General features: G+C 38.2%; 1 protein-coding gene across 10 annotated transcripts in view; it reads right to left on the bottom strand.

Moving 5' to 3' along the window:
- The window catches only part of CORIN (corin, serine peptidase), a 212,213-nt gene that overhangs the window by 24,617 nt on the left and 170,913 nt on the right, over positions 1-16,683 (bottom strand). For all 10 annotated transcript variants that reach the window (XM_070505945.1, XM_044765920.2, XM_070505943.1 and 7 more), the window contains 2 exons: positions 14,914-15,024; positions 13,419-13,548 (listed from right to left, as the gene is read on the bottom strand). In XM_070505945.1, coding sequence (XP_070362046.1) covers positions 13,419-13,548; positions 14,914-15,024 — 241 coding nt within the window. The remainder of the gene's footprint in view (positions 1-13,418; positions 13,549-14,913; positions 15,025-16,683) is intronic.

The following is a 16,683-nucleotide window of genomic DNA, read 5'->3' as shown; positions in this document are numbered from 1 at the left end:
TTTTAAATTATAAAAGTAATGCTTATACATGGAAAAAATAAAAATTATACAATGAAAAAATATTCTTCCTATCCTAGATGTATTGAAAAACCATTGGAATTTAATCATTTGATTTTAAAACAAATGGCATAAACCCTGACTGAGAGCATCTGCCTATCCTCGCCAACCTTTTTCGATAATCCATGTATAAACGCCCTCTTTTTTCAGTCTATACACATTGTTCTGTGTGGTGTTGATGATATTTTCATTTAATGATTTCTCTTGGAAGTCTTTCCATAGCAATAGTTAACATTTGTTAACTATTTTCTGTATCCCAAGCACTAAAAGACTAACTCATTTTATTTTATTTAAACCTCTTAACAACTTTGTAAAGTATGCTTTATTATTATTCCCCAGTTTGGAGATAAAAATTTGAGGCAAAGAGAGAATGAGTAACTTTCCCGTGATCACACAGAACTGACACTTGAATCTCTATGGTCTGATGTCAAAATACCGCTCCTCACACTTTGAACACCATGTAGCCTTCTTCATTAGCAACACACACCGTGTTCTTTTTACAACTGCACAGTGTTCCATTACGCGGATGTACATACGTTTACTTAACCAATCCACTATTGATGCACATGTAGGCTGTTTCCAACTTTTGGCTATAACAAAAAAGCAGCAGTTAACACGCTTAGCTATTCACCTTTGCCTACATGCACAAGTAGAATAAATTCCTAGAAATAAAATTATTAAATCAAAACTTAAATTTTTCATTAATGGCATGAATTTCTCCTTCAAAGAGTAATGCCAATTTACAAACTCATCAAGTATATGTGTCCATACTTTTTAATTTTTATAATTACATACACAATGTAAATCATGCTATTAAAAAGTATCTGGAAATTAACAGCTGCTCAAATTTGGTTTGACAATTGGTAATGCATTTGACTGATCTTTTTCCATATTATATCAAGAGACAAATTAAAGAAATCTGTTGGGTAGAGAGCAAAAGAGCAAAAAACATTTTGCCAGTGATTAAGCATTAGTCACTGTATCCTAAGAGAGTCTGTGCGGGAATGCAGCCAGACCCAAATGCCTCTATAGCAGCCATGACATCATAGACAGAGAAGGAAATTCAAGCAACGATCTAATCCAATGCCTTCATTTGACAGCCTGAGAAAACTGAGGCACAGATACAGACCCATCCCAAACATCTTTGGGGCCTACAGCAAGAGGACAAGTAGAGGCCCACATGCTGTATGTCTACACATTTACATGTTAAAAATCGAGTTAACAAACTGTTAAAGGAAATATATTCTATCTTCCCATCTTGATAAACATATCTTTTAGCCACAACTGTAGGATTCTTGGACTCCTTGGAACAGTGGTTTTCAAACTTTACCATTCATCAGAATCACCCAGAGGATATGTTATAACGAACATTGTTGGCCCCATCTCCAGATCCCTGAGATGGTAAGTCTGAGATGGAGCCCAAAAAGTTGCCTTTCTAACAAGATCCAAAGTGATGCTGACACTGTTGATCTGGAACCACACTTTGAAAACATTACTTTAGATCAGGGACCAGGCTCCAAGTGGACATAACTCCATGGCTGACAGACTCCTAGCCCCATGGGGCCAGAGTGGTCCCTCTAAACCAGGGTCTCTCATCCTTGTCACTACTGACATTTTATACCGGAGAATTATTTTCTATGTGGGGCTGTCCTGTGCATTGTAGGATGTTTTGCATGATCCCTGGTTTCTGCCCACTAGATGCTCCTATCACCCCACGTCTCCTGTGTTGACAGTCAAAAATGTCTATAGACATTTCCAAATGCTTCCTAGGGACAAAGTCACCCCTGGTTGAGAACCACTGCTGTAAATCCTGGGGCCCATGGCAAGGCCCCTCTGCTCTGGGTCTAAGGCAGTACTGCACAGAAAAGTGAAAGGATTTCGCTCAAATTTACTCCTTGAATTGTGTGGCTTTAAGACACATATAAAAAATGTATAATTCCCCTGACGCATGCACAATGAAATGAGAAGACAGAATTTAACCAGAATGATGAAACATCTTGACATTCTGATAGGAATTTTACATTTCAAGGCTTAGGTGAACAATCGGATCTCTAGACAATTTGCCCTATAAATCTTGTGTCACTCTCATGAAGCCACTTGGTGTTTAGTAATAAGGCATCGCATGCTTGTATTATAATTATGTTGGGGCTGCTGACTTAAAAAATAAAGGTCAGCACAAATCCCCAAAAGTCAAGCGCTTCTTTAATTTGGCAGCAACACACGTTACACATTTCAGTGGAAGGACAAGAACTGTTTTCTTGTGTCTATTACCAGGGAAAAATAATCTGAGTATTCAACCTCAGTGCTGACAATTAGTCTTGATATGCAAATGCCTTGTGTAGTGGACAAGATACATTATTTGCAATTCTGAGCATCCTGTTCAGAACTTGGAACACTTCCACTAGACACTTAGTATCTGATTTTAAAAATCTTTTCTTAAATCCTGTCACATTATTACCTCTGTTTGGTTCCTATAGACTAGACATGTTAATATTAAAAGCTAGTTAAATTATTTTGTCAAGTAGAAAGGTGACCTGGAAATTTTGACAGAAAGGCATAATAGGTTTCAAATAAAACATGAATGAACCCTACTATAGAATCATTCATCTGGATAGACAGCTCGTCTTACCCTTTATACAGCCAAACTCCCATCAACCCAAATGTTTAAAGGAAAGTATGAAGCCTGAGTTTATTTTTCCAGTCAACTTAGTATTTAAGAAAATATTTTTATTGCAACCTTAACTGAAAATATATAATTTTATTCATTTGTCTACCTCAGAGGTAGAGTATAATAACTGTATTAGGCTATGATCTATGGGTACAAGAGACAAAAACTATCTCAAAGCAAATAGAGAAATTATGGATTATAAAATTAAATTGCAGAGTGCTCATATTTCATAAAATAAAAAAATCAGTGAATAAATATTTCATTCATTTCCCATATAAAATTACAAAAGTATAACATGAAGTAAAATATAAATTTATAAAATATAACTACTGAACAAACATTATCATTGAATATAAATTAGAAAATAAAGTCAATAAAATAAAGTACTACATAAACTTTTCATTAAAAGTGGAAGAAGAATGAATCGCAAAAATTTTAAATTAAAATACCATTTGATCGCTTATAAAACTCAATCTTATGAAACAAGCTGAGTAAATGGTGTCAAGTTGTAAGTATATTTTTGAGCAAAAGATACACCTCTTTCAGAAACTACACCAGCTCAACAGTATCCTTCGGGTTTTTTATTTTTGTTTTTGTTTTTTTTGAAGATTGGCTCCTGAGCTAATATCTGTTGCCAATTTTTTTTCTTCTTCTTCTTCTTCATCTTCTCCCCAAAGCCCCCCAGTATATACTTGTATATTTCAGTTGTGGATCCTTCTAGTCGTGGCATGTGGGACGTTGCCTCAGCATGGCCTGACGAGCCGCGCCACGTCCACGTCCGGGATCCGAACCTGCGAAACCCTGGGCCATCAAAGCGGAGCGCGCAAACTTAACCACTCGGCCACGGGGCCGCCCCTCCTTCTGGTTATTTTATCTTTAAAAATCTGATCTTTTTTTTCATAACTTAGAGGAAACTTTTTGGAACAATTATTTTTTTTATTTTTAGGAAAGAGAGACTCAACATTTTATTTACAGGAACCTGAGTTTAGTTTCAAAGAAAGCGTTTCGTATACATCTTCATTTTCTTTAGTTCATCAGTGTAAAGCTAGAGATTACCAGTTTCAATTACAGTATGCCATTTTTTATGCCACTAGTTCAGAAAGACTGTGAACCACGGTAGAATTTATTTTTCTAATAGAAGCTTTGCTTTGTTATTTGGCCTTTTCTTCCCCTTCTCGAGGATTACGAGTATAGAAAAATGCACCTTTATTCAATTCAAATTTTTAAAGCAGAATATGACTCTCTTGGTATATTACAAGATAAAATTATTCAAACTTCAGAGATTTAAAAAAAGTTTCAGTTAAGAGTTATACTAAGTTACGCTAAGAAAAAGGTCAGCATTTTAGTACCTAAAATAGTGCTGGACTATCAAAAAGCAGAAATGTAATCAATCACTAAAGGGATGTGGATGGTTTCCAGCATGGCTGGTGCCAGGAGCTGAGTACCTTCAGGACTCTCCATCTCTCATCTCCACTTCCTGCTGTGGGAAGGAGTGTGAGGAAAGGGGAGGGTGGTTTTCTTGTCTGCAAGTGACTTTTCCAAAAGCCAGGGGATAGGCTCTGGCAGCTCTAAACTCAAATCCATTGACTTTTGTGACCAAAAAGGAAAGAAGTCTTCTTTCCCACCTCCAATTAAAACAAATCTTGTTGAAGAATTTTAAGCATCCCAAATCCAATCACTGTGGCCTGGATGTAAGGTCCTTTGATTTGCCCAGCTCACCTTACTTACTTACCCCTCAACCACTCACTGGAGCCAAGAAAAGTGAGTCATGTACAAAGATGGCAGCTCCTCTTTGGATCCCCAGGATAGAATGGGAAGTGAAGCAAGTCCCCAAAAGGAAAGGAGGCAGGTCCCAAAGGAAAGGAGGAATGCAGGGAAGCAGCGCAATAAATGTCTGCTACAAGTGACTTTCATTGGAATTTTTCAGTTTAAAAGATAATTGTACTTCAGAGTCAAGATTCTACATTTTCTTTTGTTAGTTTTTGGAAGATATAAGGAGGGTAAAAGATTGTGTAGAAATTAGACGGCTTATTAGACACAGTGGGTCAATCAGTGAGTATTCAAGCTGATATTGCTGTAAAATGAGTTAGATCTCAGAAAGAATATTACTCTGGCAGAATTTAAATAAATGACACAGTCAGATGGACAAGATTAAAACTGACGGTGAGGGTTTAAAAAGGGGGAATGGAAATGGAGATAGCACTTTGGTGCTGTATCACGTGGAGTCCCTCCCTCAAGAGTTATTATCTGAGTGAGAGGAACAAATTAAGAATGTGAAAAAAGAATTTCTGATATTGATCATTACTTTGAAGAAGACAAAGAAAGCAAATAGTGACTTGGTGAGGGTGAAGGCTGCTCCACTACAGTTGTCAAGGAAGGCCTTTCTAAGTGGTTGATATTTGACTGAGACATGCATGATGACATAGAGGTAATCTTGCAAAAGGCTAAAGATCAGCATTCCAAGCAAAAGGAACAGTGAAGGCAAAGCTTCTGAGGTGGGAATAAGCTGACAGTGCTTGAACATCCGTAATAAGGTCAATGTGTCTAAAGTTGAGTGGACAAGCGGAGGGTGCTAAGAGATTGGGTCAGAGAGGGAAGCCAGCCAGATTATGCAGTGTCTCAGAGGCCAGAGTGAGAAACTGGATTCTGAGTCCAAACTATATAAATAATAAGAAGAAAAGACCAGTGGATTTGGGGTGTAGATAATATCACTACTGACTATCAGTCCTATCTTGGAGGTAAAAGAAAGCCAAATTGCAGCAAGTTTCAAAGAAAACATGAACTTACTAGATCAGAAGTTAAGTCAACATCAGGAGTCTTGTGGTGTTAATTCCAAAAGGAGGATGCTGCCATATAAGGACTTCTAACAGAAATAACACCAGCCTCCTTGGTCAATTCCTGACGGATGGCTCAAGCTATAAATCGTGCTCTTATTTACCCAGGACCAATTCACATTCAAGTCCAAAGGCAATGCTATATTCATTATGATGACTGGGGAATCTTTTGCCCCCAGAGACTTCATGGAGATTGATTCTTCCCATCCCAGAATCTTCTTCCTCAAAATTACCCCCAATATTTTTGGCTAAAAGATGAGTCTTGACAGTACTTAATTCTGGACAACCCGTGGAAACCATCTTTGGTTTTATAAATCAGGATGTGAAACTACTTTTTAATGATGAATTTTTTTTTTTCCACCAAATGGAATGTAAGAGAATTAAAAAGAAAGTCTGATTAATTCAGGTTTAATCAGAATGCAGATTAATTCAAAAAATCCTGTATAGTTCCATTCTAGTTAATAAAGGTGAATTTCTCTACACCACTGAGAAGTTTCCACTTAATTTCATATATCATTCATTAACTCAACCAATACAGTTTGAGATTCAGTTTGCCAACAAATATCCAAATTCTTAGCAGAGCTTGCTGTTAGTGTTCATATGGAAATACTCTGGGACAACTGGTAGACATCCCTTGCTTTGTTTATTAAAGCCTTGTACCCTCTGGTCTCACGGAAGAGCTTAAAAAAACATTTCCTCTTCCTTTAGGATGCAGCACTTTTTCAGGAAAATGATTCGTCTCCCTCACCCTAGAATAGCATGTTCTAGAAAACTCTATACCCACACATTGGGTTCTATGATTTTCTTCTCACCCAGGCAGTAATTTAACCAGCAGCTTCTTGGAAATACGCAAGAAATTAATTCTCCACGCCCAAGCTACTTGTCTGCCAGAAAAGCAGCGAAGCCGCTGTGTGAAAGAAAATAACACTTTGTGGATTTGACTTCTAATTAGAATACGCCAAGCATCTACTTATTACTGTAAGTGACTTTTGAAAAAGTGAAAAACACTTGGATTGTGGTCCCGCATGATGAATTTCCTCCACTTCCTCACCGCTATCTACTTAAAAAGTCTACAATGATAAGATCACAAGGTGGTATTGAGACTTGCCACGAAACTCCCATGTAACGCAATAGTGAAAGGGATTTATGTTTAAGAAGCTGGTTGGTCACATCAATCAGGTCATGTTTATTGACTAAATCGGTGCCATAAGGACCTACTCCTAGTACCCAAGAGGCCCTCTGCCCTTGCTTGAACTTGCATCCTGGCTCTGTGTTTTTCTGTGACCTAGCAAAGTTCCTTGACCTCTCTAAGCCTCTGTTTCCTCATACGTAAGATAGAAATAACAATATTACTTATCTTACAGGATTGTAATGTGGATAAATTGAGATAACACATATCAAGTACTTGGAACAGCCAGGCGCACAAAGTTAGCCATTATTATTTTGTATAACCTATTCTGGGAAATAAGATAAAGAATCAAAAAAAATACAAATAACACATGGCATTGTAGAACTAAGAGGGAAATTGTGTGGTACCTATTTTTAAGTACCACAGGAAATATAGGGAGGAAAAGGATCAAGGAGATGTGAAAGGCTCCACAGAAGTCATGGGGCTTGAGTGAGGCCCTGAAGGATTTTGATAGGAAGTGTAGAAAATGGTGCATATACGGACACAGAGGCAGAGGCAGGAAGGTATGTGTCCATGGAACACAGATAAAAGACAAGCCAGCCTGGAAAGAGAAGGAGCATATAAAGGGATATGAAGTTAAAGAAAGAGGAACTAGTTTATGGTGAGCCCACCAGTTTGGGAAAATAGTTCAAACTTACTCAGTTAAAAAAAATACGTTACAGGCCCAGTAGCATTAGCGGTTAAGTTCACTCGCTCTGCTTCTGCAGCCCAGGGTTCACCAGTTCGGATCCCAGGCGTGGACCTATACACCACTTATCAAGCCACGCTGGGGCAGGTGTCCCACATAAAGAATAGAGGAAGATGGGCACAGATGTTAGCTCAGGGCCAATCTTCCTCATCAAAAAGAGGAGGATTGGTGGCAGATGTTAGCTGAGAGCTAATCTTCCTCAAAAGAAAAAAAAATACATGCAATGAAAGAAGTCTTTTAACATAAAATGATTTATTTCTGCCTTAGTCTATTCAGGCTTCTGTAACAAATTACCATAGACTGGATGACCTATAAACAACAGAATTTATTTTCCACAGTTCCAGAGGCTGGGAAGTCCAAGGTCAAGGTACTGGCAGATTTGGTGTCTGGTGAAGGCCAAGGTCCTCATTCATAGATGCCCATCTTCTTGCTGTGTCATCACACAGTGGAAGGGGTGAGGGAGCTCTCTGGGGTCTCTTTTATAAGGGCACTAATCCCATTCATGAGGGCCCCACTCTCATGACCTAATCATCTCTCAAAGGCCCCACCTCCAAAGACCATCACATTGAGGGTTAGGATTTACCATACAAATTTTGGGGGGAAGTAAACGTTCAGTCTATAGCGATTGAACGTGATGTTCGTACTACAGCAGGCAGGGCTCTTTCAAGAATTTAGCCATGGGATAGTGAGAGTTTCTAGGGAAATTAAGGCACCAAACAGCTCCTAACCCTATTGCCCCCAGCAGCCACTGCTCACATTTCTTTGCTCCTCTTTGTAGCAAAATTACTCAAAAAAGTTCTATACTTACTATCTTTTATTTCTCTCTTCCCATTATCTCTTAGGCTTTTGCCCCCTCACTCCACAGAAACTGCTCCTGTCAATGGCATGCACATTGCTGAAACCAACAGTCAGTTTTGCTGAAAGCAATAGCCAGTTTTCAGTTCTCATTTTACTTGACTTCTCAGCAGCATTTGATAGAACTGACCATCACCTCTTACTTGATACACTTTCTTCACTTGGTTTCCAGGGTATCACATACTCCCATCCCACTGGTTGTTCCTTTTCATCTCTGTTGACTTGTTACTTCTCTTCTCCCATCCTCTTAATGTTGGGGCTCAGCCCTACATATTATCTTCTCTTTCTATACTCACTCTCCTAGTTATGCCACCCAGTCCCACAAATCTATATATCATCTGTATTCAGGTGATTTCCAAATATTTATCTCCAGCCCAGACCTCTCTAATAAACTCCAGACTTGAGCCTTATAAACATCTCCACTTGGATGTCTACTAGACATCCCAAACTTAACATGTCCAAAACAGAACTGCTCTTTCTCCCTAATCTTGCTCTATCTGCAGTCTTACTCATCTCAGTTTATTGTAATCCCATCTTTCCAGTTGCTGCCCCGGAAAACCTTTAAGTCATCCTTGACCCTTTTCTTTGTTAACTCAATCTGTCAGGAAGTCCTGTTGGCTCTACTTTTAAAATAGGTTCAGATTCAAACCGTTTATCACCACGTCCTCTGCTACCATACTGATCTGAGTCACCAAAATCTCTCACTTGGACTATCACTTGAAATCTCTCCCTACAGCCTATTCTCAATACAACAACCAGAGTGATCCCTTTTAGTCAGATAATGGCTACAATAAAAAAAATGAACAATAATAAATGTTGCTGAGGATATTGAGAAAATGGAACTCTCAAGCATTACTGGTGGGAGCATAAGCCCCTTTGGAAAACAATTTGGCAGTTCTTCAAAAATCTAAATATAGAGTTACCATTTGACCCAGTAACACTAGTGGTAAGTAAACACCCAAGAGAACCAAAAACATATGTTCACACAAAAACTTGTATATAAATGTTAATAGCATAAGAGCCAAAAAGTGGAAACAACCTGAAAGTCCATCAATTGATGAATAGATAGTCAAAATGTGGTTATAGCTACACAATGAAATATTATTCAGCCATAAACAGGAATGAAGTACTGATACACACTACAACATGGATGAACCTTGAAAACATTATGTTACATGAAAGAAGCCAGACAAAAAAGGCACACATTGTATGATTCTATTTATGTGAAATGTGCACAAGAGACAAATCCATAGAGACAGAAAGTAAATTAGTGTTTGTCAGGGGTTTGGGGAAGGAGAAATGGGGAATGACTGCTAATGGGTGTGGGGTTTCTTCTCCAAGTGCTGAAAAGTTTCTGGAATTAGACAGTGGTGATGATTGCACAACTTTAGAAATATACTAAAAACAACTGAATTTTATGATATATGAATTATATTGTAATTTTTGAAAAAATGACTTCAAGGTTTTGAGTTTCTTCTCTATGGTTTCCACATACAAGACCAGCGATCTGGACCAGATTTACCACTACAGAGGACTGAATCTGTCTTCGAGCTTCATGGAAGTCAATCAACAAGGAAACCATCCCGGACCAAATAGTTCTTACATGACAAATGAAATCTGAAGTTGGAAACTTTTTCCAGGGAGTACACTTTAGGAAACAATTACAATGTAAATCCTTCTATCAGGGACTCTTAGGTAATATAATAGATTCAGTCTTTGTGGTTTTGCCCAAGACAGGGAAACATTCTTCGGAAGGATGTCTCTTCCATTGACCAACTCTAAAAGATTAGGGCATAAAATCAAATTGCATCTAACTCCACAAAGGAATTTTTCCAAAATAGTATAGCCTATTTCCCAATGATCTAACTATATAGAGATAAAGTTTGCGAAGCCAAGAGGCACAAAGAATCACATTCCCACATTCCCTAGACCAACTTCCTCAAACACCAGATGTCGCAACTGAGCATTTGGCAATTATTAGAGGGCAGTCTAAATTCTGATTTGTACTGTTGACTAAATAAATGTCCATATGTTTTTGATACTGGACATGCAGGTAGCAAAGTCAATATACTGTCATGAGAATTTAGGGGTTTGATTTATACCCTTGTCTCATCAGATAGTCACAATATTTCCAAGCTAGGGCAAACCCTAGAGCTACATGCAGATGGGGGTAAGAAGTTTTTCAGATTCAGCAAAGAATTCAGACTCTTCTCATTTGGACAAGCACTTAGTTGAGAGCCTAGCATTTGCGTTGTTAGACATGGAAGGTTAAATACGGGTCTGAAAAGCTCGAAGTGCAGGTGTTTTTAATCAACTGTCTCTATCATGAAAGCATTTCAGTAGAATCCCTGCAAAATGTGTAATTTGGTGTAGTCCTGTGTTTTTGATGCACTAGCTCCAAAATGTACTCCCTCAAATAGACGGATGACCTATTTGGAGTTAGAGTATGTTTGTTTTGAACACTGCACTACAATGTTTTTCCCTATAAATGCTTACTGAATGAAGAAATGAATGTTTAATGAAGTTATATTATAACATCATGATAATATTAGAGTTGAATATTTTTCTTATACAATTTTAATAGGAATGCCATGTGCTATGCTATAAACGAATCATTCTCAGATGACGAAAAGTCAGGAATTTTTTCTAATTTTACATTCTTGGTTGTTTCCTCATGTCTTCTCCACTACATTATAAGCTCTTTGAAGACGTCATTCACCTTTACGTCCTCCACACAGTGCCTACTCCGGTACAAGGCCCATTAGCAGATACTCGGAAAACAATGAGACGGAGATACTGAATAGAATTAGTTGGGTTTTTTTTTAAAACTTCAAGGTTCTGATGCAGAGTGAGTGTGAAGGTATAAAGGCAGGCCAGTGTAATGGACACTCCACTCCAGAAGCTAAAGAAAGACAACTATTCCTCTCCCCTCCTTCTGGCAGCTGGAGTGCAGGTCAATGACTAGTCATAGCCAGACAGACCCTGCTATTAGGGACTTTGATTCTGGAGGAAATGGCTCAAAGGTGCAGACTTACGTAGAGTTTGAGGCATCATTGGCAGGATTGTGAATTTGTGGCACAGTGGCTGGTCTCCAAGGACCAGATAACAGAGCAGCTTCCCAAGCAGCCCACTCCCAGAGCAGGAATTTGGCCTCATCTTGCCCATTATCTTTGTTCCTGCCCCAGCCTGGCTCCAGATTTCTGTCAATTCATGAGCCATCCATGTAAACTGAAGAGTAAACTTGAAGGCAACCAAAAAGTACAAAAATACTAAGACTACCTTCCCTACTCATTTCCCTGGAAGACTTATCACTACTTACCCATTAACTCAGTCAAATAACGTTTACGGTTTTTCATCCATACTGCTCTCTCAGATTTTCCTAGCCCTTCCCTGAAATAAAGTTATCTTTTAAAAAAATCTAAATGTCAATTTAGATTTCAAATATCTAAAAATCTCAAAACGGATATTTTCCGCTATGTTAAGGAAATGCAACAAATGAAATAAAGAGATTTTTTTAAAATCCAATATGCACACAATAGCCAAAGGGGGAAATCACTGAAATGTCTATTAATGGATGAATAGATTTTAAAAAGGTGGTATATCCATGCAAAGGAATATTATTGAGCCACACACAGGAATGAAGTACTGAAACATGGATGCACGAAAACATTACACTAAGTGAAAGAAGACAGAAAATGGTGATGGTTGTACAACATCGTGAATGGACTTAATGCCACGGAATTGTACACTTTAAAATGGTTAAAATGGCAAATTTTATGTTGTGCGCATTTTACCACAGTAAAAAAAAATTTAAATCCAATATGCAAAGAATTTGAAGAAATATAAAGCAGAATATTTAAAACAAGATTCCTTCTATTTGCAGTAGAACAGAGCGGTTTGCCAAAAGAATTTTTCTGGTTGTAAAATCTTTGTAGTTCCAACTTTCTCTCAGAACTCTCAGTGGAGTTACCTGTCAGGCATTCAAGTTTTCATATTAAGAAATAACCTTTTGTCTTGGTGAGAGGAAAATAAAGCTCATTCAAAAGGCTTTTTCATTTATCTCTGATCGCAATCATATCCCATTTCATTTAGACATAATAAGGAAGTTGTGAAAATGAAGTATAATTTGATGGATCTTGGCAAATATAATTTTTCCACTCTGGCAAAGTTTAAAGTTCTTTTATCACAGATTAGCATCAGTTACTCAATTTTCCAAAGACATGGGTGTTTACAGGGGAAAAATGGGCTGAAGACGTGGGATTTACATAATTCTTCAAACCAGGATAACAAAAATGTGCTGCTAGTTGCTATTCCGTAATTGAATGGCTCGTTAATGTGAAATTGCTTTAAGTTTGCTCAAAGGAGTCCTGGGAAATACCATTTAATCAATTTTTTATTCTAAAATTTTATAACTCCTTTATCTTTTATTTTTCTCATCTCTACATTTGCCCAAAATCTCACATACATCAGTGGTAAAATATATATAGACACACGCATGTATGTACACACACGCACTCACATATAGAGTCTAAGACCTTTCAATTATTGCTTTCTATCCCAAATAGAGCTGAAAAAGAAAACCCTACAAACTAACAAGTATTCAACTTTCAAAGTATCAATGTCAGTGTACTGGTATCAAAGCCAGAGTGAGTCTCTTTTCATTCTACTAAGAAGTAAAAATGGTGAGCTGTTTCCTGCATTACTTAGGGTAAATTAAAATACCAGCAAGTCCAGCTTCTATTTTTCAACTTATTAAAAAGTGTGTGTTGCTTAAAAAGGAATTTTCAATAACCTTTTGGGGGAAAATCACAAGATTTTCCCATGTAAGTTCCTTGGAGGAAACCATCTTAATGCTTTTATAAATAAGGAAAGTATTTCATTTCAGAAGCACGTAGAATACAATTACTTCATTTACTTTTAGAGGCTTCATCAAAGTAGGTTTTGAATCCATGCTCTTCAGAGCAGGTGCCTGTAATTAAAGGCAGTCCTCTCCTGACTCATTTCCGGTGCTTTGGAGGGCTCTGCTTGAGAGCACTAACTCACTCTGCATTCATAAGGAAGATATTATTGCCAAGTCCCGCCAAGCCCTCTGAGAAATTCATCAGTGCTACAAACTACTGACCTTACCCTAAACCCATCTGCTTGCAGGCCAGCTGACTCAACGTCTCCTGCCAGCCGTCTGCACACACATGGTGTTCTCTGGCAGATTTGTGCACAGTCAAGAATGAAGAGGAGTTCACGTTTTTAGAGAGGGTCACTGAGGAAAAAAAAAAAGGAAAATCCCAATTAAAATCACTTCTTGGGGGCCAGCCACATGGTATAGTGGTTAAGTTCAGTGTATTCCACCTTGGTGGCCCATGTTCGAGGGTTCAGATCCTGGGCATGGACCTACACCACTTGTCAGCCATGCTGTGGCAGCGACCCACATATAAAGTGGAGGAAGATTGGCACAGATATTAGCTCAGGGAGAATCTTCTTCAAGCAAAAAAAAAAGATGAAGATTGGCAACAGAGGTTAGCTTAGGGCAAATCTTCCTCAGCAAAAAGAAAGAAAAAAATCCCATTTCTTCTCATGAAACCAAATGATAAGTTTCCGTGACTTTGCTTCCCTTACACACATTCATTTTAATTTATTTTAGTTAAGAACCATTTGGGAAGTACTCACCCTGTGCAAATCACTGCTCTCAGTGTGATGGAAGACTTAGATTAGAAATGAATTAGAAATGTTCTCTGCCCTCAAAGAACCATAGGCTCTAGTGAAGGAGACAGACAGTTCTTAACTTTTCTTCACGAGTTAGAAGATGGCCACAGGCAGGGCCCATTCCCCTGAGTTTACACAAGGATTTGCATAACTATAAGGAGCTAGTTGTAACTTCATTCATATTTCCTTTCAAGAGAGCATATGAGAATGCAAGCGTGTGAGTGATGTTAACTTTGGATTAATTTGGTATGTGCACTAATTCCTATTTTATAGAAGAGCATCCTCTGTAATTCTTAATAAACACAGATCATTTGTGGAACACTGCACAATTAATCACAACGCAGATGATAATCATGATTTGGCCAGATGACGTAAAGGACTGGAGTAAGAGCCAAGTGAATGGAAGAAGTGATGAGTATGAGACGATAGAATGAATCAAACTTGAGACTACCAACTGCAACATTGATCGTACTGGCGGGAGATGCCTTTAAGTGCTGTCTATGTAGGGGATTGGACAGTTAAAAGTCCCATCTGGAGCAAGAGTATAGGGAAGATGGAAGGGCCACTTTCATATCCTGTTCCAGGAGGTGTCAATGATACAAGAATGACAGAATATTGGTAACTGTTGAAGCTGGATGATAACAAAGGGTTAAAATTTTTATTATAACAGTTACGTTTCTAAAAGTTTGAACCCCAATTTTTTAATATATAATATGGAAATTTCAAATAGAGAAGTAACTTGGGGGAAGTTTTCTGTGAGTTGGAAATAATATATACGAATCACCACTGCCAGCTTTTCTAATAGGAAAGCAAAATAGATGAACTTGGTTAGTAAAATTCGCGAAGCCATTTAGGATTCGTTTCACTTAAACGGCTGGCAGGCCTTAGAGTGCACAGCACATGGCAGAAACAAGCCACTTACCACAGTCCCACTCATCTGAACTGTCTAAGCAGTCGGCTTCACCGTCACACCACCGGTCACGCGACACACACTCGTGGTTTGCGCATTCTAGGTCATCATCTTGGCAAAGTGCTGGCAAGGGGCACAAAAAGCAAGAAGACAGAAACGTTTTAGAAGTAAATGCGGTTATCACTACATGCACATTATCATTTGCCAGCAGGAGCATGGAAGGAAGAAAAGATGTTATCACCAAGACCTCCAAACAGGTGTCAAAGACAGAATAACAGAATTGGTACGATCTCATGTTGGAGATGCCAATGCATACAAATAACAGTCATTTAAACAGAACTACTATCTCCAAGTGACTAGATTCTCTAGTTCTAACAGCAGGATTAGAAAGGGGAACCCAAAGCAGTAGAAATACCAAAGATTACAGAACAGGGTTGAAATCTGAAGTGGCATGAGCAGACTAAAGTCACCATAGGACGAAAACAAGCTCTGTCCACACATATGGATAATGTTTTTGGGCTTTTTTAGTCTCTACTGTTAAATGACTTTTTCAGTCACATACTAATTCCCTCTTGGGTTTTTAAAAATTGTAGTGAAACTCCTTGATTGCCTACCTAGCATCCTTTCCTTTCTTGCACCTTTTTTAAGGGAACCTGATTTTGTTCAGGCCCCTCACCCCAGCTCCAGAGAAAGATCCTGATTAGGTTAAGTGGAACATAGCATTTTTCTGACTATGATTACTTTTTCTGAATATAATCATTAGTCCAGGAGTAAATATGCAATCCAAGATCAGGGTCTTGCCCTATGGTTTTGTGGGTTGGGCTTTGCAAAATAGTTCCTGCCCAAACCCTGCTGGCCAGGCAGTGTGTCCCAGCCCAGGATAGGGGCAGGCGGGAGGAAACAGCATCTTTTTCTAATTGGTTCTCCCTAAGGGGGCCTTCCTTTTGCAATTCAGCTGTTTGGGTGGAGTCTTTTCTAATTTACACAAAGGCTCCTGACAGTTCACTGGGACTCTACTCAAAGTTGACCCATCTGAGTGAATCCCTAATTGATGTTTCAGAGATGAGGGCAAGGTTCTTGCTCCTTCTCACTGGATATGATCAAGGAAGCATGGCACCCCAATGCTCTTGGGAGCCATCTTTTGACCCTGATGGGAGCCAGCCAGAGGTCAAGCCAAACAAAAGAACCACAGAAGAGGTGCTGAACTCCCACACCCAGCTTCAAGAATCTACCCTACACTTGACTTTTTCTATGATAATATGATATATGTGATATAGACAATAATAAAAGATAAATGTCTTCATTGTATAAGTCAGTTTGAGTTGGGCTTTCTGTTACTAGTAGGTAAAACATCTCAGGAGATATATATATATTTCTGATTCTAAAACTACTAGCCATTCATTTAGAAAATATAGAAAAGACAGAAACAGCACAAAAATTTACTAATCCCACCATCCAGGGATTATAATTGTAAATTTTTTATCATGACCTTTTCCTATATGTGGTTATATGTACTTTCAAAACTCTGGACAGTAGTACACCTAATACTTTGTTTTGTTTTATTCACCTAATGATATGTAATGAACCCAGGAGTAAATATCCTTCCAATTTAACTTTTAAATTTACATATTATTTTATTTTGTGGTTGTTTTTAATGCCCCCTATTTTGGAATATTTGGAGTGTTTTAACTTTTTCTATGTGATAAATAATGCTAGAATAATATCATTGTGCAAATATTTTACACACGCTTGATGGTCTTCTTGACATACGTTTTTACAAGT

This window comes from Equus asinus, chromosome 3 (assembly GCF_041296235.1).
Source record: "Equus asinus isolate D_3611 breed Donkey chromosome 3, EquAss-T2T_v2, whole genome shotgun sequence".
In the NCBI taxonomy this organism is placed as follows: domain Eukaryota; kingdom Metazoa; phylum Chordata; class Mammalia; order Perissodactyla; family Equidae; genus Equus; species Equus asinus.
Note: the sequence above shows the minus strand (reverse complement) of the source record. Positions and strands in the feature narration are given on the sequence as shown.